The sequence below is a fragment of the Passer domesticus genome, chromosome 6 (assembly GCF_036417665.1).
Source record: "Passer domesticus isolate bPasDom1 chromosome 6, bPasDom1.hap1, whole genome shotgun sequence".
NCBI classification, from domain to species: domain Eukaryota; kingdom Metazoa; phylum Chordata; class Aves; order Passeriformes; family Passeridae; genus Passer; species Passer domesticus.
Genome location: NC_087479.1, coordinates 17,728,800 through 17,753,562, shown reverse-complemented (window position 1 = coordinate 17,753,562; position 24,763 = coordinate 17,728,800). Strand labels below are relative to the sequence as shown.

The 24,763-nt window shown below is 35.2% G+C and overlaps 1 protein-coding gene across 8 annotated transcripts in view; it reads right to left on the bottom strand.

Annotated features, from left to right (window-relative positions):
- The window catches only part of EML5 (EMAP like 5), a 99,992-nt gene that overhangs the window by 27,303 nt on the left and 47,926 nt on the right, over window positions 1-24,763 (bottom strand). For 3 of the 8 annotated variants that reach the window (XM_064423640.1, XM_064423634.1, XM_064423637.1), the window contains exons 14-28: window positions 24,294-24,480; window positions 22,470-22,575; window positions 21,157-21,250; window positions 19,220-19,320; window positions 17,834-18,036; window positions 16,627-16,738; window positions 15,545-15,672; window positions 13,773-13,914; window positions 11,852-12,004; window positions 10,880-11,011; window positions 9,469-9,557; window positions 8,586-8,762; window positions 7,530-7,731; window positions 5,708-5,834; window positions 4,195-4,209 (exon numbers count right to left, since the gene is read on the bottom strand). In XM_064423640.1, the coding sequence (XP_064279710.1) occupies window positions 4,195-4,209; window positions 5,708-5,834; window positions 7,530-7,731; window positions 8,586-8,762; window positions 9,469-9,557; window positions 10,880-11,011; window positions 11,852-12,004; window positions 13,773-13,914; window positions 15,545-15,672; window positions 16,627-16,738; window positions 17,834-18,036; window positions 19,220-19,320; window positions 21,157-21,250; window positions 22,470-22,575; window positions 24,294-24,480 (1,968 nt within the window). Of the gene's footprint in view, window positions 1-1,817; window positions 4,210-5,707; window positions 5,835-7,529; window positions 7,732-8,585; window positions 8,763-9,468; window positions 9,558-10,879; window positions 11,012-11,851; window positions 12,005-13,772; window positions 13,915-15,544; window positions 15,673-16,626; window positions 16,739-17,833; window positions 18,037-19,219; window positions 19,321-21,156; window positions 21,251-22,469; window positions 22,576-24,293; window positions 24,481-24,763 lie in introns of all 8 variants that reach the window. The other 5 variants (XR_010364311.1, XR_010364312.1, XM_064423635.1 and 2 more) reach the window with 3 other exon arrangements.

Genomic DNA, 24,763 nt, shown 5'->3' with positions numbered 1-24,763 from the left:
CCTTGTGATAGAATAGGAGAAGAGGTAAAACAATCTCACATTTTACAGCTGCTCAAGAAGACCATCTATACTTAAAGGCTCTACAGACATAAATACAGGTTGATATCATCCTTAAGTAATAATGAGAGTACATTTACATTTGTACATTACCACACAACAGAATAAAGTGAATGGATATTGGTGAGGAAAACATGAGAACTTTGGCTCAGCTGCATTATCTCACAGGTCACCTATACAATGTCTCTAAGTATCTGTCCAGGAAAGGCTAATTCTGTATTGATCCAGAGCAGTGGAACTGGAATGCAAATTACAAGAACATATGGATTCTTTTCCCAATTAAGTTTCAAGATAACTTTAGGATTTAAAAACAGGAATGCTGAAGGATATGAGAATATGTTTTCCAAGTCCTGTTTTAAAGGTGTGAGAGCTGAAAATATTTTTAATTTGCTGCGTAATGTGCAGCAAAGTGACTAATGCCATATACAACACACAGTGGTCATACACCTGTATGCACAACTTGCTGCATGCTCAAAAACTGTGTGGAAAAGATGGAAAAGAGAGCATGAATAACACATTGGGATGAATTCAGGTATGGATAGGGTCAGTTTTATCATGGGGAAGAAGTGCTCCAGCCATCTATCATAAGGGAAATAAATATCTCAATGTTGGCACTTTATTTTCAAAATTAAAATGTATTTGGTATATGTATTTTAATATTTCCTGTTATGAAACCATCAAAATCAAGTACAAGCATTCTGAAGTAGTTTCTGAAACAAAAAAAATACCTTGTTCACAGTTTTAGACATAGCTTAAATATTACTACTGATTTTTGTATGACGTATTTTATTCTATATTTTCCTCATTGTTAATGAGTATCTAAAGTTACTAACAGAACAAGGAATGATTTTCTGTTATACAGCATATGTAAATTACCATCAATTCTTTTAGTTCTGTGGTAATTTAAAACAGTGTGATTTACAATATTTATTTCTGTTTAAAAAAAAAACGTGTTATTTTGGGCACGATTTGATAGAGTAAATTACAGTAGTTGGTACAAAAGAAAAAGTCCCCTCCTGTGTGGGGCACCAAAGTTGCCCTTCATATTTAGGGCAACTTGCAGAGAACTTAGCAATTGATTTTGCACTATTCTTCAGCATGAAGTGTCCTGCACTGCCCTCCCCAAAAGGTGCTGGCAAGCATGAAGTACACAATGAATTTTAAAAGTAAGGAGGATTTCTTTCCATTTATTTTTGGCAAGTTCTTCAAAGTCATCTGTGAAACTTCACAGAGGTCTGGTTTCCATTAGAAGATAATGAAGGCTGGTAGTCTCTAAGTACACCTTCTGGACAAAAATTATTTATAATTATTTCATGTGCTCTATGAGCAGTAAGAGCCAGTTTTACTCACTAATGCAGATGCAGGGAATCTGATGCTCAAATAATTCAGTAACATTCAGTAACATCCTGGCACGTCAGGTGAGACTGTCAAATCATCACATGTAAAACAGCTGGCCACTAGAGGGCTGGGAAAAGTGCTCATCTTTGTACTTCAATAAATATTACTGAAGAATACTACTTGTGAAACACTGGAAAGTATAATAGTTAATGGAGTTGGAGTTCATGCTGGTAGGTAAGAGTATCTAGCTTATTGTGTGAAACAGAACTACAATGCATATATACAAATTTCAGATTTTTCATACAGCAATATTCTGGAGAGTGACAGGTACATGGTATGGCACCCAACATGACAGATGGCTTTTTAAGGAAAATGGGAGGTGGCAGTAAAAGATGGACTAGATAGGAAAATAAAAGCATTACCTGGAACCTCTTTTCAGCAGCAGATAGGAAAGAGAAAAGGATTACTTATACAAGTTTGGCTAAAATTTAGGTGCCAGTGAATTATTCATATAGATAATTATTGCTGTCTTCCTGATTTGTATACTTCTTTTTACAAGGAGATTATTCTCTTCATAGACTATATAAATCTATTATTCGTATAGAAAACTCCCATTCACTTAAATGGGAATTATAAACATGTATTGGCATGAGAATATAATTCTTAGGAATAACTCTACTGTAAATAGAGAAAAAAAGCAGAAGCAGGAAAAAAAACCCCTCTGAACTATACCAACTATTCAGCGTCAGCAAACACAACACATGAATAACTCAAAGATTGTGCAGGTTTCATTTCCTGAACTAAGCTGATGGATGGAACAGTCAACTTGCTATTAAAGACAGATGTTCAAGTTTGGTCACAAAAACACTAATTTATACTAAAATAAAATTATCTCAGCTAAACAGAATGTGTGGGGTACTGAGTACTACTGATATGTACTATTTTTTCAGGACTACTTAATTCAGTTTATGTTGATTGAAGACACTTTGCACTGGATAGGTTTCCTCAGTCATGTGTGATGGAATACTCCTATAATTTGGCTAGCCAAAAACCCTCATTAATAATTAAAGCATATGGGCATGTATAGATTATTTTCTAATATTTGTAGTATGCATGGGCACTTTACATTAGTTTGATTAGCTGGTACACTTGCACTGGCTTGATAAGCTCTTTTTTCAAGAGCCACTAAACAACTTCACTAGGTGAACACTAGTTAGTTTTTCTCACTTATAAGTTAAGAAAAATAATTTAGGGAATAATTTAGGAAAAACAATCCTGAAAATTAAGAACACAATGTTAACAACTCACCAATTTACAGACTGATTTTTTTCCCATGCTGAACACAATGGATTTTACTGGATGTCTTCTAATTAGTTTTAACTTTATTTTTCAGTGCAAGACCGATGCACTATTTATTCATATAGGAAACAGTGAAACCTTTCCCACAATAAAACTCAAATGTAGCTTGAACAGGTTTTGCAGTCAGTAGCATGCAATTCTTCAAGGAGTACAAAATTCAAATATCTCCAGATATTTTTCACAGTAAAACGGTTAAAAAATTCAACTGAAATTCCTGGTTGTTTAATTTTGAGATCTCTTGGTACAGCCATTTGTCTGTAAGGTACATTAATCACAGCACTGCCCCTTTCACAGCCACAAATAGGCAGCTTCAGGGAGCATAAGAACAGAGTAAGAATGGAGCATTATTCTCCAGAGGCACCTCCCAACCTTCAGTGCTGTGCAGTTCAGGGAGTAGCAGAGTCAGAAGCATTTTCAAAATCAACCATGATAGACTTTTTTCTGAGTAATTTACCTAACACAAAAACAAACTAGAAAAGAACTCTTAGTAAAGGACAGAAATAGTTTTCAAATGTGTTTTGTCCTGCTGAGCATCTATAATGTTATTACACAACCAAATTATACACACAGTACAGATCTTTTCACATAAAAATATTACCTATAAACATTGTTATTCAGAAATGATAAATAATTCAAATTACCAACCTAAGTGCTGCCTCACAGCAGTGCCATTTTGTGTTTCCAACAGGAGTTAACATAAGTATTGCAATTTCAATGATATAGCATGGTAATTTCACTGCTAGAGAACACTGCATCATTAGCAGAGCTGGTGTTTAACGCTGCAAGCAAACCTTAGACCAACTGAATCTGAATGAAATCTGGAGTTCCAGCCACAGAGGCAGCTCAGTCTGCAAGTCTGAAGGGTGGCCTAGCAGCCTAAGGATTTGTTGTGCAGCAAGTTTAGCAGCATGTTTTAGCATGTGCACCTATTCTAAACAGAGCAGGTGCAGAAAACCATCACCCAATGCAGGCACCTACACCAGAGACTGCTGAACGAGCCCGAGGTGCAGCCAGCAGCCCAGATCCTCAAGCAGCATTGGCAAAAGGCTCCACAAGGCAGGAATGCTGCCTTCACCCCTGAAGCTCATTAGCTCCAGCCTGGTGCTGCTCACGGAGCCCCCTCAGGCCCTGTGCACTGTGCTCACTGCGCTGCTCCGTGCTGCAGCTCCGTGTGCTGCTCCTTAGCACCCCCAAAATACTGAGGAAAGGAGGATGAGCTTTGATCACCTCCTCCTAGAACACTCTAGTGTCACTCACGTCAACTCAGAGCGAGAGCTGCACTTATGTTTTGTGCCTTAATCCTTTTCTACCTGTTAAAATGCTACTATTTAATAGGAAAGAGGTAAATTCCTTGCTTCTGTTGCAAATTGTAACTACTTTTCCAAGCAGCTGAAGTCATTAAAATGCATTTCATCCTGGACTTCACGTACATGAACTTACCTTACTACCCCCTGCCTTCATAGGAAGCAAAAATAAAGAGTAATAAAAATAAAACAAAAATTAGTATCTATGACAGTAGACTAAAGCATTGCTAAAACATTTACCAATCTAATACAATATTAACATCAGAACAGAAGTCAAAAGGCATACATAACCATAGTCTGGTTTTATTCTTCACAAAAAAAATCTCTGAAGTTTTAGGGCCCCAAACTTTTCAACAATGCAGGTAATGGAATTCTTTCATGATCTTTTTTTTACATTCTGAATCACAATTTAATTACCTTACTACAGAATTAATTTTCTTAGTAATTTATCTGAAACTGAAAAACACAATTCACTCAGCTTCCAGAAACAGCTTTTGAAAGAAACACAAGAGGTTTACAATTTCATTTAAAAGAAAAAAACATCTTTAATCAAAGCTTTCATGCCATGCAGATTATTTCTTTTTGATTTTCACATCAAATACATCTAATTAAAAAAGAGAAGGACTGTTTCTCATAAATGCAAGACAGGAAACCACAGCTTTATACACAGGCATCCCACTCTCTGCTACAGCAACACAACTTAAAAGCAAATGATGATATGAAACTCCAACCAAAGTCACACTGCATTTCTCAACAAGGGTATCACAGACCTGTCCAGCTTCACTGGGGAAAGAGGTGTGAGCATTGCCACAGAACTCCTCACATTCCTGTAAAACTTTCTACTCCCAATTCCCCAGATCCTTACACCCCCTTACACCCTGCTCTGTTCCTCACTTCCCCATCTTTAGTATTAGTGTTCCCCAAATGCTCTGTTCTGAATCCTCCTTCCTTTTCCTCACACATACTGTCCACATCAATCAACAAACAACTTTCAGGGTCCCATGCTCAGCTGCAGATTCTACAACAGGTAACGTTCTAAAGGTTATAAATTGTTATTTTGCATTTACTTTATTTTCTGGGTCCTATTCTCTTCTAAAGCATACAGCAGTGAACCAAGATATAAAACTAACACCGCAAAGCAACCAACTCCATGTTCCAGGATTCATTAACAAAAACTGCAGAACCACTGTGGACAGCATTTTTCATAGAAAGGTGGAAGTTATGGGGAAACTGAAGCAATGCCAGAAGCAATTAGAGCTGAATTCATCAGAACAGTTTGTTGGCAGAACCAAAAAACAGAGCGCTGTCCTTCAAAAACAGGCTCATGCCTATTTTGCTAACTACCAGTCAGTATTTCAGTTTCAAAAACTCCATATTATTAAACACCAGCAAATAATCATCTCAAGGAATCCCCCAAACATAAAAATATGTATACATAGTTTTTAGTCTTTTGTGCTCTCTGAAAATAGGTACAACCTTTGGGTTGTACTCTGGGTACTTGGGTTGTACTTTTCTTTTTTTCTTCAAAGTATTTAGGTTCTTTTTATACATATCCTTTTAAGTTAAGAATCATACATTCCAATATAATTTTGTTCTACTATTGTCTTATCAGGCTGATTTCTTGGCTAGAATGGTAATTTAATAATTACCTTTCATCTAAGGTTGGCTCCTTTTGCTGCAGATGAGGCTTAATTCCAAACATTGGTCTAATGTTTGTTGATAAGGCTTTGATGGTGTAATTAATTTCATTTTCCCTCGTCACATCACTGTCATAACCTAAAAAACCAGAGGGAAGAGTATCAAACCAAAATAAAGTACAAGAACAACAATTTAATTTGTGCAGGTTTCAACAATGTACTAGATTAGAAAAACAATTACAGCATGGATAATTAATAACATAAATACACAACAGAAAGAAAGTAGCTGGGAATCATGTACATTGTTAATAAAAGACATTCAAAGAAAAATAATTCCCTACAATATCTCTGCAGAAAAAAAAAATATTAAAGAGTCAAGGGACTTTAAAAGCTACCCCCTTTCTGCTTGGATGGCCTTAACTACAATCAGTAACAAAGAACCTCGCTACCTGACACCTGCTCTTAAGACCTGTAAGATTCAGTGCCTGGTTTTCTCAGTTCAAGGATCTATCATTACCATGGGATCCATAGGTCTACACAAGGTTCCTACACAATGCTTAAGGACAGTAAGGCACATCAAGATAATGTTTACTAGAGTAAAATAAAAATGTTGGACAAGCTAAGTTGTGACAGGGCTGTTACTTACTCTCCATTATTTTGTTTTTTCATAGATAGAGACTACTAATGCCAACAATGTGATAGTGATACTTCTTAACTCTATCTGAAATTAATAGGACCTGACCTGGAGAAACTTTGGTGGATAAAGATGTCAATGTCTTTTCTTGTAAATCTTCACACACCTTGCTCTCTAATTTTAGAGTACTTTTGAACACACAGCTTAAGAGGGTTCTGGGTAAAGCAGCAGAGCCTAAGGAAGATTACAGGGCTAAGATGTTCTAACAGGTCTCAAGCAGAGGCTGAACAGAAACTCTGAAGATTGTAATTTTTGACTAAGAAACTTAAAGGCTGACAAGTCCTCCTACAGGCAATTAAATTACTTTCTGTATTCTTCAGCACTTTTGAGAAGAAAGATAGTGATTAAAAATTCTTTTCCAATGAATCTTTAATATGTCTTTAATATTTAATATATTTCTTTGGTCATTTAGCACATTTTAGTGACAGCTGAAGTTAATTTATTACACAGAACTATTTAACAAGAAGCAGTGATAGTTTAAAAATTCTTGAACACTAAGAAATTGACAAGGAGGAAAAACCACACTTCAGAGAAGAGAGAACAAGTCTGGAGGGTCACAGACCCTTGGAATTGTAACATGAAAAGGAAAACATAAGTATGGAAAAACCATCAGAAGTTAATGCTACAAAATAGAATTAACACTTTATAACTACTGAATGTTGTGACCTTTAATACATAAATATCAGTCTACTTCAGTCTCTTATGCTTCCATGTCATGGAAGCAAATGCTATAACATCAAGATAACTATGATCTCATATTATACAGGTTTCAATATAATTTCTTAAGAATTAGTGACAAAATTCAAACTGTGATGATTCTATTTTAAACATTTTAAAGATTTTAATCTATTTTAAAGATTTTGGGAAGCTATGTATAATTGATACTTAATATTTTTCATTTAGAAGATATTGAGTCTCTTTATGTACTCTGACTCAAAGCAGTAACTCATTTCATTATCATTTTCCTCACAGCAGTTTATCAATCCTTTCCCCGAAACCAAATTTTATTTAACATTTTTGAAGAGTATTTGCTACTTAAGATGGAAACAATAAATAAATTATATCTAAATTTTCAGTTTTCCTTTAATAAAGTCTTCTCGAAATAGCACAATTCAGCTAGTTGTATAAATTACTACTGACCTCCATCTTCTTCAGAATCTAGATCAGACTCCTCACTGTCACACTGCCTGCTGTCCCGATGTCCTTCCATCTCATAAGTCCACAGCATCAAGGAGGTGTCTGCTCCCCCGACAGTGACCAACAAACTGTCATCGTAGGTCCAGCGCACGTTTGTCACGTGGGTGCTGTGAGCAACGTACCTCTTAAATTTTCCAAACTTCCCCTGAGAAGGGAAAAAAGAAGGCAAAGATCAAATTTACCCAGTCTGCTAGACAGAACTGAATAAGTTGCCAGCACAATGACATCATCTTAACTCCTTTACAGTTCATGCTTCAGCTGTTTTGTATTTCATATAATTTTAACACATGATTTGCCAAGTGCCCCTCCTATAGAAACTTCATGAAATGTTAACCTTATAATCTTCATATCAAGCATGAGAGTGTTAGTCTAGAAACATTTCCAGCAATAAACACTGGATCATTTTTCCTAAGAGAGAAAATAATCTGAGTTGGAACAAAATTCACATAGAATATTTTGAGTCAGTACTTGTGCACTGTTACCATCTTTAGCATAGCAACATTTCAAAATTGAAAGACACATTTTCTACCAAATATACAGGAAAACTAGAGGTACTTGAAGAGCAGTAAAAAAGCAACGTGCTTCAGGAATGGCTTTTCTATGATGTGTGATTAAATACTATTAAAGGTCTTTGTCTCAGAAAAAAATTACTAATATTGGACAGAATGAAGGTCCTTAAAATCATGAATGCAATGTAGGTGAAAAAGACACGTTCATTATCTTCCAAAGCATTCTCATTCTTAAAGATTTTCCTACTCATTTACCACAGTCAGCAGCAGGACACTGCTTGAGATGCATCTACAGTCTGACCTGGAATGATATTTCTTACTCATTGGAAGTTTAATACAGTGCAAACTGCAATGTAATACCAAATGCTTTCTTTGATCAAAATGAGAAAAATATAAAAGCATTATTTTCTTCTGAGTGAGGAATTGTCACAGTTCTGAAAAGGCAGATTTATTAATAAATACTTTCCATAAACAGTTGAAAATTACTTACTTTAGCAGGGTATCGAAACAGTTTCACAAATCCAAAATCATCTCCTGTGGCTAATACTTTACTGTCACTAGTGAGGCATGAAGCAGTTACATCTGTGACTTCACCAATTATTGGCCAGATCCCTTCACAGCAAGAGCCCAAAACACTTGTCCATGATGCCCAGCCAATCTTTTCTACCTACAAAAAAAACCCATTTGAGACAGAATACTTCTTAGGCATTTTTCTTCCATATCCAATTTCGAGAAAAAGTCCTTGCACTGAAAGATATATTAAAATACTATCTTTTAGGTGTGATATATTAATCACTTAGTTTTTTACCATTCAAAATTTCATTTGAGACCTGTAATTTTACCTCTATGAAATTTCAATTCCAACATCTAAAGAAGTGCTTTAAAAATTTTTACCTTAGCTGCTCTTTCAGGCTAAAGAAAACAAATTACGTTTTCGAACTTTCAATACCATGGAAATATCATTTGGAAATTACCCATTTTTGCTCTCTGCTCTATGACAATGCTCTATATTTGAGAAAACAAAACAACTAAAATATACTGCTCTTGCCTATATGCATTATGTAAACTGTAGTACATTGTTATATAAAGACAAACATGAGGTTTTCCACAGAAAGATTAAGTAATGTGCAATAGGTTTTCAAAGGTGTTTAGGTACAAGAAGAGACACACAGAAGACTAGTGAGATTTTCATTACTAAATCAGCCAAATGCCTGTTTCTTAATAGAAGAGAAAAAAGTGAAATCCCCTACATATTTTATGATTTTAAAAGTTTAAAATTACAGTTTTATACATCATTCCCTCTTATGTAATATAGGTGGCTGCATCATAACTCTAATTTGCAAGCAAGTTAATAAGGCAATACAGTTCCTCACCTCCAAACTCGGAATAGTCTGTTTTTTCCCCCGAGGGGCTTCAAAAAACAACTGCTCTTTAGCACCAGTGTTGACTTGCAGAAGTTTTCCTATAAAACATAGATATTGCGTGTTAATATAGAAGATTCCATTTTACAGAAAGGAAAAAAGAAAGGTTAGTTTGAATTTTTTATTGCTAACAGCATTGCATCAATTATTTGTTTCTATTGAAAAAAACTGCATTGGTAAATAATGGATCTGTAAGTCTTCTAAAGAGAAGAATGGCTCTGTATGGTCTTCTAAAGAGATCTAAGTCCTCCGACCCCTTAAATTCACAACCCTTTCTCCTCTCTTTGAAAACTGTAATGCATCTAATGCATCACTTTTCTCTCCTTATTATGGCTGTCCCATCAGATGGTAGACAAAATGTACTGGGTAATGCACTGGTAATTCAAAGTTTGTTTATGATTACTGGCTGTTGATGCATGCGCTTTTGGGACGGAGAAGCACAGATGCTGCCTGGCCACCAGCTGCTCCCAAGCAGGTGACTTCTTTACACCTTTATATTACTTCACTTCTGAGGGAAATTCTCATCAACGTTTCTGTGCTCTTCCTTTTCAAAATCCTCAAAGGAAGCTAACTTACAACACTCTTTCAAAATAAATCAGAGTGTTTCAGAAGGGATTATGTAGAGGAATAAGAACATGAACAAATAGATTGCACAATTGCACAGCCTTGCTTTTTAATAAAACAGGACTAAATTTAGTATTTTAATTAATCACATATTAATACCCTGGAACACTGGAAATCCAGTCTTTCTGCTATGTGTGACAAGGCTATGTACTCCTGAGTTACAAATACAACCATGTTGTACAGTATATTATTAAAGGAGTAGAAACATAGAATCATAGAATGTTTGGGGTTGGAAGGGACCTTTGAGACCATCTAGTTCCACCCCCTGCCACTAGACCAGGTTGCTCAGAGTCCCATCCAGCCTGGCCTTGAACACTTCAGGGATGGGGCATCCACAGCCTCTCTGAGCAGCTCTTTCCAGTGCCTCACCATACTTACAGTAAAAAATGTCTTCCTAGTATCTAATCTAAACATCCCCTCCTTCAGCTTAAGACCCTTCTCCCTTGTTCTGTCACTAACTGCCCTTGTGAAGTCAATGATAAACAAGAAGGATCTTTTAAAAACCCAAACAAACCAATCTATAGAGACAAACCATCTTACTTAAAATTGCACAACTTCTAAATATGTATGTGGCAGTAAAAAACACGGGTTTAACATTTATTCAGATGCTGTGAGAGCATATTCATAAGCTGAAGAATCAAATTTGCCAGTGTTACAATAAATCCATACTATCCATGTTCTTTATTAGTCTGTAATGTAATCAGTCTTCCAGTACATTTCTACAATGAATGTTGCTTACCTCTTATGTCCCAGTCCATGTGTGTGATATAGCTGGAGGCTCCCTTGCAGATTCCTACTCTTTTACTGCTCATTACATTGTAAATATCTACAAAGTTGTCACAGGATGCCACAGCCAAGTACTTCCCAGCCCCTAAAACACATGAGTACAAACATAAAATATTTTTAAAAAATTTTAGTGCTCTGCATATCAAACACAAGTAAATTCTGGAATTTAGCTATATGCAACTTTGAATTCTTTGATATCAGCTTGCTAATTTATACACATTCTCCAACAAACTGACTTTCATATCACATAATCAGCATGAAACTTAGAACTATGATATCATTACATTTTCAAACAATAAAAAGCATTTGCTGAAGTTTTTAAGCACTTATGGTATTCAGAGAATGATACGGCTTGGGGAATCAGAAAGTAATGCTGCAGGGGAATTGGTATCAGTAATTTGCATCAAATTTCTCCAACAGATGAGTATTTTAACTAAAGTAGACTATGCGTTTTGAGTACCTAAAATAGGAGCTATAATGTTGGAAAAAAGACCTAGCCTCACTGAGAGTGCTAAGGGAGCGGCGGGGGGGGGGCGGGGGGCAAATAAGAAAAAAAAAACTACCAGAAGTTTCTGACACATCAGTTTCAAGTATTCTTATTAGATAAGAGTAACATCAGTGATGTGCCAAACTTATGCAGGTCATAAAGAGTAACCCTAGGGAGCTGCTGGATATTCACAATTTCAAATTGGCTGTTGTATTCTGTAGGTTACTATAGGCAAACACATTCCAATAATCTCATCCTTAAACAAGCCACACAGGATATCCCACCATGGTCTTTCAAAATGTTAGTATTAGTTTTACTGACCTATTTTTTACATCTAAAAGTACTACAAATCTTCACTACTTTTATCTCTTAAATGTAATAAGTCTTACTTGACCAACCTTAGTATAAAAATTTTCTTTTAAAAAACAAATCACTCACCAGGAGAAAATCTGATTTCTGAAATAACATCTTTCCTGTGCTGGAAAGAGACCAAATCCTCCAGGGTATCTGCATTAACTATCAAAAAACTTCCATCATTGAGACCAACAGCTAATGCTTTTCCATCAGGAGAAAAGCAGCAACATCTGCCTCCTATGAGAAATAAAGAAATTGCATTCAGATACATTTACAGTGCATTATCCTTCTTTCAGATCCATTTTTCCATTAGTAAAGGAAAGCTATTCTCATCCTAGAAAATTTCCAAGGAAGTTTTCCAGATGCTGCCAAAATAATTTCCAAGCTGTGACAGCATACGAATGGGTACACAGGCCCAGAATCTTAGAATTTGCATATTAATTGATATCTGTTCTACATTAGTAATAGAGATTAATCACTATTGTCTGTATTTCTAATTTGATCTCCTTCTTTGTATCTGGTGCTGCCTGTTTGTTACTATTTGCTCTGATAAGGAGAACACAGCTAGAAAAGACCCTCTGGATTCACAGAATTCAGTCATTTGCTATCACAAATAAGACACTAAGTCATAGAATTCCCCCAATAAACATGACACTGTTGTTTGAAAAATAGTTTAATTTTCAATTTAAATTTCTGTATGGTCAACATATATTGATTTATTTTCATGCCAGAATTTTCTGTTAACATATATATATTTTACCCTACTAGTTGTTCCTCTGATTTGCCTGTAGACAGCAATCCTCTACACAGATGGCTTTACCAAAAGGCTTTGCATTCATTATCCTGTAGTTCCTTTCTCCATTCTCAACTTTCAGTTTAATTGTATTCAGCTGAACACAGATGAGAAATGCACACCAAAAATATCCTGATTTTTGTCTTGTAATTTACATGAATACTTCACTATGTCTTGGGGAAAATACCTCACTATTATGTGTAATTATCACCCTGCATTCAACAACATCCTGAGCCTTCTGCTCCTTAAGTTACTCCTGACCTACACAGACATTTTTCTTACAGTCACTGGATCTGCCTTTTATCAATAACAAGTATTATTCCAATTCCATTACTCAGTCTGCAGAAGTATAAATCTTGTTCTGTACAGTACACAGGGTCTTTTTAAGATTGCCAAAGCATCCCAAAATGTGTCTCATCAACAAATAGTCATCAGAGACTTTTTTTTTGCCAAAAGTACTCTTAAACATATTAAGAAATATCAGCTTTAAGACTTGAGCAGAGTTCACCAACTAGAAACTCTTGTTTAATCCCTGCTTATATGAGCTTGTAACTCTTCTACATTTACTTTGTCGATCTAAATCATCTTCAATTAAGCTTCCCATTATGACTGAATCAAACTGCACTGCTGAATGCCAAATTCAGATAAAGCCTACTGTATTCCTTTATCTAGAAAAGCATACATAGAATTAGAAGCATGTCAGGGCCAGTCTCATCTAATCCTGAAAAAATCACTTTACATGATGTCACTTAAAACAGATTTTCCATCTGTCAAAATGGAATTTATTTATATCCTAAACAAGTAAAAATTTTATGATTTCTCTTTTCTTGACATTACAGATCCTTCAAACACTGACAAAGAAAATTACAACATTTCTTCTAAGATTTCTTCCAAAAATTTCTAGAGTCAAAGTCTCAAAAATGTCTTGCATTATTATAAGCAACATGGCATTTGTGCAATTGACTCAACTTTTATTAATTCACTGACTTAAATAAGTTATAATTGCAAATAATCTTCAGAACAGCGCTACACAGAATTTTTTGTGCAGATTCATTAGCTTAAGGGCTACATAACTCCTGAACATAGCATAAATAAAATAATTTGAGCAAAGAAAGGCATTTATTCTGCTTTCAAGTCCTGCTTTCAAAGGATTCATAAAGCTTGTAAATGTCAATTGCATCAGTAAATATTTTTTCATACTAAGCATCTTACCCTTTTTCAATTTGCGAACAGCTAACATACAATGGCTAGGAGATAAATCCCATATTCTTAAGGTTTTGTCATCACTTACAGTGGCACAAATAGGTAAATGAGGATGAGTAGCTAGACCCCAAACTTCCCCCTCCATGTGACCCTGAAAAAACACAATGAATTGGATTTCTTTTTATTTTAAATTGAAATATGAAATAATACATTTATGAAAGTAAAAAAAAAAAAAAGAGAAAGAATATGCATTATTTAGAGGATAATAAATATCTGAATAAAAACACAGAATGCCTCTTGTGCAAAATTATAGTAATTTATACTACAGAAAGCTTCTGCAAAATAATCCTCGCGCAGGTGTATGTCAGTGGCATGGGCAGAGGGACTGGGTGCACCCTCAGCACGTGTGCAGGTGGCACTACCCTGAGTGCTGCCCAGCTGCAGGGAGGCAGCCCATCCACAGGGGCAGGGCAGGTGCACCCATGCAATGAAGATCCGCCAGGCCAAGTGCCAGGTCCTGCATGTGGGTCAGGGCAATCCCAAGCACAAACACAGGGTGGGCAGAGAATGGACTTCAAGCAGCCCTGATGAGAACTTTGAGGATTTGGTGGACAACAAACTGGACATGAGCTGGCACTGTGCACCTGCAACCCAGAAAGCAAACTGGGCTGCATCAAAAGAAACGTCAGCAGCAGCTCAAGGGAGGTGATTCTGCCCATCTATTGCACTCTGGTCAGACTCCAGCACTGTGTCTGTCTCTGGAGTCCTCAGCACAGGAGAACATGGATCTGTTGGAATGGGTCCAGAAGAGGGCCACAGAAAGAGACAAAGGGCTGGAGCACCTCTCCTGTGAGGCAGAGAGAGGAGGGGGTGCTCAGTCCAGAGAAGAGAAGGCTTCAGGGAGGTCTTGTTACAGCCTCTTAAAGGGGGCTTATGAGAAATATGGGAACACGTTTTAGTAAGGCTTATAGTGACAGAACAAGGGGTAATGGGTTTCAAGTAGAAGACGGTAGATTCAGACTAGATAGAAGAAACAATTTTTTTATGACAAGGGCAGTAAAACAGGAAGAGCTTGCCCAGAGATGTTGCAGATGCCCCATCCCCAGAAACATCCAAGGTCAAATTGGATGTGGCTCTGAACAATCTGATCTATTTGAAGATGTACTTGCTTACTGCAAGGAGTTTGGACAAGATGACCTTTAAAGGTCCCTTCCAACACAAATTATTCTGTGAACTAGGTTTTTTCTTTACCTTAAGTTCTGATATTTTCTTTTAAAAATTACAGCTCTATGTATTGCACTGGCCACTCAGAGAGTCCAGAGATTTTACTTAACTATGAAAGAAAATACTATGTTGATGCAATGTAAAAATCTGTTTAGTAGTCAAACTTAAAACAATGCAGTTGTTTGGTATGGCAAATTTTTTTACATAATTAGAACTAAAATCTCAAAACAAATGACAAGGAGACAACTTTTATTTAGCACTCAAAGCAATTTAATAAGGAATTTGGAGGAGAATCCACTATTTCAGACACTTCTTATTTTTTTCAAAACAGATCTATGATCTTGGTCTGTTTGGAAGGGTAAACTCATTGAACAAACTAGTAATGAAATTCTATGTTCTGTCTTGCTCATTGTGTCATAATGGTCTACTCTAACTAAAAGCGATAGTAACTCACTAACTTCATTAGTAGTTAAAGTGCTTCTTTTTGCACAAGTCTTCACTTGAGAAATAAAATCATGTTAGTGGTATGACATATTTGACTGCTATTTAACACATACCTGAACCAGCAGAGTTATTGGTCCACTTTTATCCACCTCCAATATTTCACCATTCTTTGTGCCCACTAGAATATGACCATGTCCTAACGATATGGCACGTATAGAAGGATTATCTTCTAAGAGGAGACCTAGAACATGAAAATGTTAGAAGATAGGATTCTCAAGTATGCCTTAAAAAGGATTTTTCACACTTAGGCACACTACAGTCTCACTGTAGAAAAATCTACTCTCTTACTGTAGAAAACATTCCTGCATGAAACATGTCTGGATTCATTTGTGAGGATTCAGCAATACATCAAGAAGTTCGATAGGCCTGCATGTTAGTTATCAACTATAACACTATATTGCTACCAATTATGGTAGCTCCAATTCTAGCTTTTTGTAAACAAGCTATGAGAATGAGACACTCTGGAGTACAATGTTTTCATTAATGAGTATTTAAATCTATCATGTTTGAAAATCAAATCATGTACTTTAGAACACAGCAAACATAATTTCAAGGGAAAGGGATGGAAGAGAAAAAACTATCCAGAATTAAAATACAGGGAAATGTAAATTAGGATTAAGTTCAAGAATAAGTGGTAGAAAAAGGAAAAATAGGAATGAAAATATTCTCTAATTATATCAAAAGACATACGCATTTACGGAAAATTAACTACTAACACCTTACAAAACTAACCACAATTCTGAATTCCTTCCTTTCTCCAAAACAAAAAAGATCAGGTAAGATACTTCATGATCAGAAATAAAAGAGGATTTTTGCTTGCCACTTTAATAGAAACAAAACAAAGCAAGAAAACACCTGGATGATAAGAAACTTACAGCTAGATCAAGTAATTTGGGCTAATCGTAAACTAAATATTATGACCTGCACCCACCACATGTGCAAACAGACCCTACAACACACAACTTCAGCTTCAATAGAAAAATTACTTATTTAGAATCAATAAAGCTTAAAAAATTATTTTAGTATTCATTATGTCAAATGTGGATTCCCTCTCACTGTGGAAAGCAATTTCACAAAGATTTCTAAAGAAAGTACTTTAAAAATAGAACAAAACATAGGATAAAGTCTGTGTTACCTTTGGATCCAGGAGCCAGAGCAGCCCTTTTGATGGCATAGGTTTTGAGACAGCGTTCAAAGGTATCGTCCCAGAGAGCCACCACCCCATCCTTTCCTCCAGTGACAAATCCCTGGAAAAAAATAAAGATCACTAGTTATAACTGATTATTACATTTACTTAATTTTTCAGTGATTTCTGCCAATATGAAAATGGACTATATACAACACTGTAATGCACAGAGCTACAGATGTTAGAGATGAAAAGAACAGAATGAGCAACAGAATGAGTGATTTCTCCTCCTTATGAAGGCAGCACAGCTCTGTACAGTATGTGCACAGGCTGGATTTAGAAGTTCTAACCCGTATGCTTCTACCATTCTAGAAAAATAAGAACCAACATATTATAGTGTTTTTTCTTGATGTTTAGCCTCCATATCCCTTTGCCATTTCTTCTCATTACTCAAAACAAGACTTAGTACTGCAAAAATTTGATTAGGGCTTATATTTTTTAAATATATGTGCATTTGTGTCATTCTGTCTTTAAAAATTATATACAGGTATTTAAAGAAGTAAAAGGTATGGTTAATACTGAAATCATTAGTTCTTTTCTTTGGAGCACTCAGTTCTTGCAGTATGAATAACACATGTTGTCCAATGCTACTTTTCTGAAATGCAAATATTGAGAGGTGGAGCGACTTGGTCTAAAACAGCAAAACACCAACATATACATAACATGAAAGACAAAAATAATCTAACTGGAACACTCATCCATATTTAAGCACCTGCTTAAAGGCTTTCCTGGGCTAAAAAGGAGCCAAAAATCTGGAGAAAGTACTTAATGATTTACAGACTGAATTTATCTATTGGTAGACAGTAATTACACTACAAAATAGTACAAGTATGATCTTCCTCTCTCACAAGCTCACATATTCCATTGAACATACTGATGCTTAAATCAATTCCTGTTATTTCTTTAGTTAGAGCTTATGAAAATTACTGAATGTCACTGACCACAAGGGTTTGAGAAACAGCATGCTACATAACAAGAATAAGAGACTGCATAAACACTATTTTGCACTAATGCATAAAACACTATTTTGAATGTGGACCCACAAGGCTTTTCTGTAATGAAAATAAGGACATGGATTCCTGAGTCTGGGAAAGGTTTGGTTTTATCATAGACTTTTTTGTCCAGACATAAAAAAAGCAATGAGCAGTTTATTTACTTTTTCCAATGCGTGCATGCTGAACACAGGACCATCATGTGCTTTGACAGTTTTTATGAGAAACACATCTCTCCAAATACACACATCCCCCGTGGAGGTTCCAGAGAATGCCATCTCTTCCGTCCAGCCGTACACTGCACACATCATTGTGTCAGTTCTTCCCAATGCACCTATGCAGCCCTTTCTCCCAATTAGTCCTCCTCCTGGTTCAGACCAAAAACAATTCATTAGACATCTGCTTGGAACTGTAGTACAAGAACTATATAACCATACCCAGAGCAACAAGTCCTTTTCTTTTAGTCCACCCAGGCTCCCCGAAAAAATGAGTTTGAGAAGAGATCTCACAAAATAAATTTTATTATTTGTCAACTTTCACTACAATGAAAACCAAAACCAACCAACCAAGCAAAAAAACAAAACCAAAAAGACCCAACCTTACTTTTAACTTAGCTACTTTTTTTCTTCAAAATAGTAATCTCCAAGATTTTATCATAGTTGAGATTTCTTTCTAAAGATTTTCCAGTAGCTCTGCTAGTAAATATTCTGAGACACTTTTTTCTTTATATAGATAACATGCTCAATTGTGAAAATTAGTAATTTACATAGACATCAACACCTTGTTCTCAGGCCATCTTGGTTAATTTCTGTTAGAGCTAGAACTCAGAAAAACAGTGTAATTTGTTTCATCACACAGTTTTCTCTACACAATTAATCTTTATCAGGACTTTTGTGAGTTCAAGTACATAAATGCAGCATGAATAATTAGAACATTCTTAGCAGATAAGCTAGTCTTCTGTAGCACGTGTCCTTATATACGAACTGAGGTGTGAAACAATCACATTCACACAAATATCAGGGAATGGGCTTTTCACTGTTCAAATTTTCTCAAGCAGAATTAACCTTGGTTTTTAATTCTCAAGATCAATAGAGGTATCTAGACAAAGAGCTCTCAACTGGCAGATGTGTCCTCTTCAAGTACTTTGTCTGAATTTTGTATGTGAATTTTTTATAACCTTAATATTTATACATTAATATTATTTATGCCTTTTTACAGCATATGTGCTGTAAAGATTCTTCTTCCAAAAACTGTTCTATGATTTTAGAGCAGCACTGTAAAATTTTCATATTATTACTAGGTATAAAAACAGACAGTAGAAAATTAAGAGTCTTTTCTTCTTACATAGCTCTAGCTCCATGGCAGATTGATCTTAGAAAGAATTTCCACTACTACCACAATACCAATTAACATTATTACTGCTAGGGCAACACTAACTAAGAGATAGACAAAGAAAACACTTGCATTTCATGCAGGAAACATACAGTAAGAGATGCAATAGTTATACTGTCAGTAACAGAATATGTTCTAATTCTGTAAAGTGTTCTTACCTGCTCTCCGCCAGAATTTCATGTGTTTAATTCCAACTGTAATCAATTTATCAGGCATATAAGGATTAATCTTAACAACAAAAATCTTATCTTTGCTTCCCCTGAAATGCAAAGCAAAGTAATTCAAATACAAGTGTAATTATTAATATTTTTAAATAGGGTTGGGAGAGGTTTTTTGCTATATTTTTATGTATACCTGCTCTGTCTTGCTAACATTTACTTTCAAATCATTACTGACAGTTTATAATGAGGAAGGAGAAAACTAAAGAAGCAACAAACTGAGTCCTGTTCTATTTTCATTATTAACCAGTTTTCAAGGCAGGTGAGTAATTATGTTACTTCAAAGAGGCACAAGGAGGCATTTTCTTTGCAAAATAAAATGTACTTGCATTAAGTTTGGGTATATGGCATTTAGATCTTTGACAGCTCATAATGACACTTAAAGGAGTAAAGTAAAAAATCTTATTTGAAGTTTTCTTATCTTGAAAACAAACTGCCACTGTCATTCACAATTTAGCTGATTTTTCTCGTTTTGTTAGAAAAAAAATTATGCTGCTATTACATCTTTGATGGACATTACAGTTGGTTCTAAAAACATAAAAACCTCTTATGTTTTAGATTTCTTACTATGCTTCTATAAAACTAATGCTTTGCTTCAGTCCTACAGTTTGAAAACCAGCTTTCAACTATGTTTGCCATCTATACAAAGAAATCCTTATAGAATGTTTTTCTTTACTTAAAAAGCAGAAGAGCCCCCAGTCCCTAATTTTTGCTCCTTGTTCAAAAGTGGCAATAATCTTTTATTTTCTGTCCTTTCACATCACTACTAATGGCTGAATGCATGAAACAATTTCTTTCCAAACTCAGCCATCTTCAAAGTACAGATACTGATCTCAAAAATTCCAATAAATTCCTTTGATTTGTGGGTGGGAGAAATGAAAAAAAAAAAAATAGGTGAAAACCAGATAAATGTCTTCAGAGAAGCCAAGGTAACTGGCTTCTGACAAGTAACTGGGAACGGAGTACCCTTCTTTATCTACATCATCTATTCAGAATTTTTGTTCTTTAGTGGATAAGAAATTCAACATGTGTTTAAAAATAAAATGAGATTCAATTAAATTAAAGAGCAATAATGGATGAAAGGGAAGCTGGCACTTTTCAAACTATACTGCAGAGAGTAATAAATCTTTTTAAAATCTACCTAGAACAATGTTTAGAGTATAAGCACTGAATCCAGACAGAATGGGACAAAACCCACTCACACTACTGCTCTATTTAAAGCAATAGATCCTTGGGGGGGGGGGGGGGGGAAGTCTAAGGTTTAAATAACATTACTCAAAATTAGAAATAGGATTTTATCTTGTAGATTAAAACAATTTAATAAACATATCTTAAATAATCTGTGCAGACAAAAGAAACTTCTGAAATATTTAATCTTTGGATGTTACTTAGACCATTTTTCTGTTCAAAGCAGAGCTGATTTCAGATTTAGATTACGCTGGTCAGGACTGAGAAAGGAAAAGGAAAGAAGCCTGAAGAAAAAAGAACTGTGCAAAACAACTGCAAATCACTATCCTAAGAAAGGTGGGACCTCTGATGAAAAAGATCTGAACATACCATAAATCACCATCTTTAAGAGGCAAACACAAGTGGCATGGAGTTTTAAAGAAAATATTACAGAGCACAGCAATGTTTTCTGTGCCATCTTTCTTCACCAGCTGAGCAGTCACTGCAATAGTTCTTGTTGACTATCAGACCTTCATTTACTTCTTCCACAGAAAGTTTTTAACATGACATAAATGTTATTGTCTGCATCACTTATGTAACAGAAAATGCTAACTTATTGGAGAACTCTTATTTCTTAATTAATATATTTTTCTTACTGACATTTGATAGTAAATCTAGGTACAGATTTTAAAACATAGTTAAATTCCTACCTTACTGCTGAAAGCTTTTCTCCTTTCTTCCAATCCCAGAGTACGATCGTGTGATTATCATCTATTCCAACAGAAGCCAATCGTTTCCCATCCGCTAGAATAATAAATTTATTATTAAGAGAGTAGATAGATAACTATGTTGCAATAATAAGAAACCATATTAAAATATTATAACTTCACAAATATAATAAGAATTTACAAACAAGCAAATAAGCACATGATGTTTTTAGAGGCATATTTTTCATCCATTTGCTTTTAAACTTGGATGAAGTGTAGCACTTTAAAATACCCTGTCTCAAATTTGAGCTTAGATGCTCTCTGTTCATATTAAATCCCTTGTTCAGTTAGCTGCTGACATAGTTGCACAAAAACATTCACTTCTGGTTGTTCTTGTGAAAATTTTATGTTCATTCTGAAAATCTCTGTTCATTTCTGAACAGGAAAGTACTGAAGCCATACCATAACATTCTAGAAATGCCCTTAAACTTAGCAGTACTATGAAGTTTTGGAAAAGTTTTGACATATATTCCAAATTAACCTTCAATAAACAAACTGTGCTCTCTCAAGATGACTTTTTGACATGTATCCATTTTTGGAATTGCTATGTATCCATACCAGAATTTGAGAAATGAGATTCATATCTTGAAAAAGGAGAAACCAAAATAAGAGACATCAAAAACCTAACCATTAATCTTTGTGATTACACATCATCATTGTGAGTTCAGAGATTTTATCCAGGAAATCCAAACAATTAAAGAATTAATAGAAGCTAGTGGAGCAGAGGAAATTTAATATTGGTAAAGTAATTCAATGTAGGGGGTGCAAAAATCTCAAGGGATTTAACTGATAGCCTTATGTTAGTTTAAGGTGGAGAGAGAGCCTGTGTTTCTGACCAGACCTCCCTGACTGGACTTCCTGCGTGGTACCAACATGGCTTTCAGGATTTCATTTAAAAAGAAAAAATCGCACACCTGATCAATTTGCTCAGAAAAGCTTCTTACACAATTGTAATGCAGACACAACACTCCAGGTCTGTGCATCTGCCTCGTACAACCAAAAGAAATTTGGAAGTGCTCAGCTGTTAAACAGGACAGTAGCTGTTCTTGCATTTTTCATGTGCAAGACTCCAAAGAGGTCTTTCTAATGAATGTTCATTGTAAGACAGCGCCTCTCATTTGACATTGAACAATGGAGAATATTTTTAACACAAAATTTGCAGTGTAAAGGAACCCCCAGTTTCTCGGTAGAACTGATTATCTTGTATTTTCACACAGAAAAGGAAAAGTGTAAATAAATAAATAAATACTTATTACCTGAAAAATCAACAGCACAAACACCATACTGGTGATAGCCCTTTAATACGGAAAGTGGCTTTATTGTTTCTGTATCCCAAATGTGTATCGAGGAATCTCGACCAACCTGAAAGTATACATATTCATAGCCATTTTTTTTTCATTTCTCAGTTATTTTACACAGTTGTTTGAAAAGTATTAAGAATACTTCAAAAAGTATTTGAAAAAAATTACAGTGATAGAATTTTCCTAGTATTACTGTTGGCTGGCTAACAGAATATTATTCCTTTTGCTGCTTCCCAAAGACCATTTCCCATCTGACTTAGGCACATTAATCACAATTAACTAAAGTCCTCCTGTGAGGGGGAGAAAAAAAGCCCTTCATTGATTGCAGTGTAGCATATTTATTCCATCAATTTTTCATCAATCATTCCCTGTCTAAAAATAAAAGGTTATTTTTATTGCTAGTATGTCAGCTTGTCTACATTTCAGAAATCAAGGTGACTTCTGCTGCTCTCTGGTGTCATTACAAGGCAAATTCTAACTGATATCTGTGACACTAAAATGCATTAGTGTAGACAACTAACCTGGTAAGAAATGCAATATAACTTATTCTTTTCAACTATGTACAAAAGCAATATTAGTCAGCACTTAAAAGATTATCTGCTATTCCAAGGTTTTTGCACCACACTGCACAAATAAAAAGGGTGCAAAACCAGAACAAAATTATCTTGCATTTAAGGCTCAGAAAAAGTAGGATCTATTTCTGGTTTTGTCACAAACTTAGCATGAAATATTCATAAAGCTTTTCAGAACCTCCACTATCAGGAAGATCTGAACCAGGGTGGTATGAGGAATTTGATTACTGCATTATCTAGTTTCCTCATGTAACATAGTATACAACAACATACAATGTGTATGTATAAAACAGCATATAATGCAGTGTATCTTTCTGCTGATAGCATACATTATTGTAAATTCAGGGACATTTTTATTCACAGCATTTACTATTCCAAAATTAAATCAACCCAATTCTTATAATTGAGGCTAATTTGTTAACTGACCTACAGAGTTATGTTAATCTCAACATTTTTATAGAAATCAAGAGCATAATAAACAAAAGTTTATTTCTATTCATTCAGTTCATATGTTTTCCAATTTATTATATATCAATAAGCAAAAATGATAAAAATGATAAGCATAAATAAAAACCCATGAAACATCAGCTCAAACCTTCAAGTCCTAGTGTACAAGTATTTAACGCAAGATTTGGCTGTTTGGGAACATGAGTGATAATAATTTATCTAAAATAACTGCATGGCAAAAGCTAATATTAACTATTATTAGTATTATAAAATGAACTCGAGCAACATACATCCCATTGTTGCATGCATAATCAGGACATAGTTTGTGTAAAGGTGATAATGAAAAACATAATGCATTAAAATGGAATGCCAGACTGTAGCAACAGTTGCTCACTTTATACTGCAAAATAGTAAATGAATGCAATGCTAATATAGCTAACTTCATAAACAAGATGTTAAAAATATGTATTTTATCTGCACATTTCCTCCACCTGTTATCAAGAAGCTGCAACGTAATGCTGAATAAAAAAATATTACTCTATTCGTAATGATGTTCAGAAAAACTATGGAGTATATACTCTTACCATAATATAAATAACTGTAAAAATGACTTTTGGGTCAGTTTTTTACCAGTATTCCATCTGCAACAGAAATGCAGTCCTTCATCTGAATAAATGTAGTCTGGATGCTCTTCCCAAGACCTTTCTAAATTCAGTAGTAACAACTTCAGATTGTTATTGCAGATAAACACGAATCCTACCTGGCCAGTTGCCACGTAGTCCTTTAAGGGATGGATAGCAAGGCAAAGGATGTCATCATCATGGCCCAGATAGAAGCGCTGCGTGTTCTGCTGGCGGTTGTACACCACTCCCACTGCTGCCACGTGGTACACGATTTCACCCGTCTGCGTGTAAAAGAGATTGCTTCGGCAGTCGTAGCCTCTGTAACTAAGTCAACAAAAGAGGTTTGTTCACCAAAGCCATAGACTTGTACACTGAAACTAAGGTAAAGTTATGCTGATGAATTTTGTGCATGTAAAACTCACGTTACTTACCAATTACTGTTTTGGGGGTTTAAAATTATGACTATACTTTCTCATTCTTAAAGGAACATCAATTTATCCATCTAATTTACTACTCAGACATCAGTACTACAAGCACTAGTTATAAGCGGCACTTAATTGTTACTTTCCACAGCTAGTTGAGAAGAGAAAGTAATAGCTAATCATTT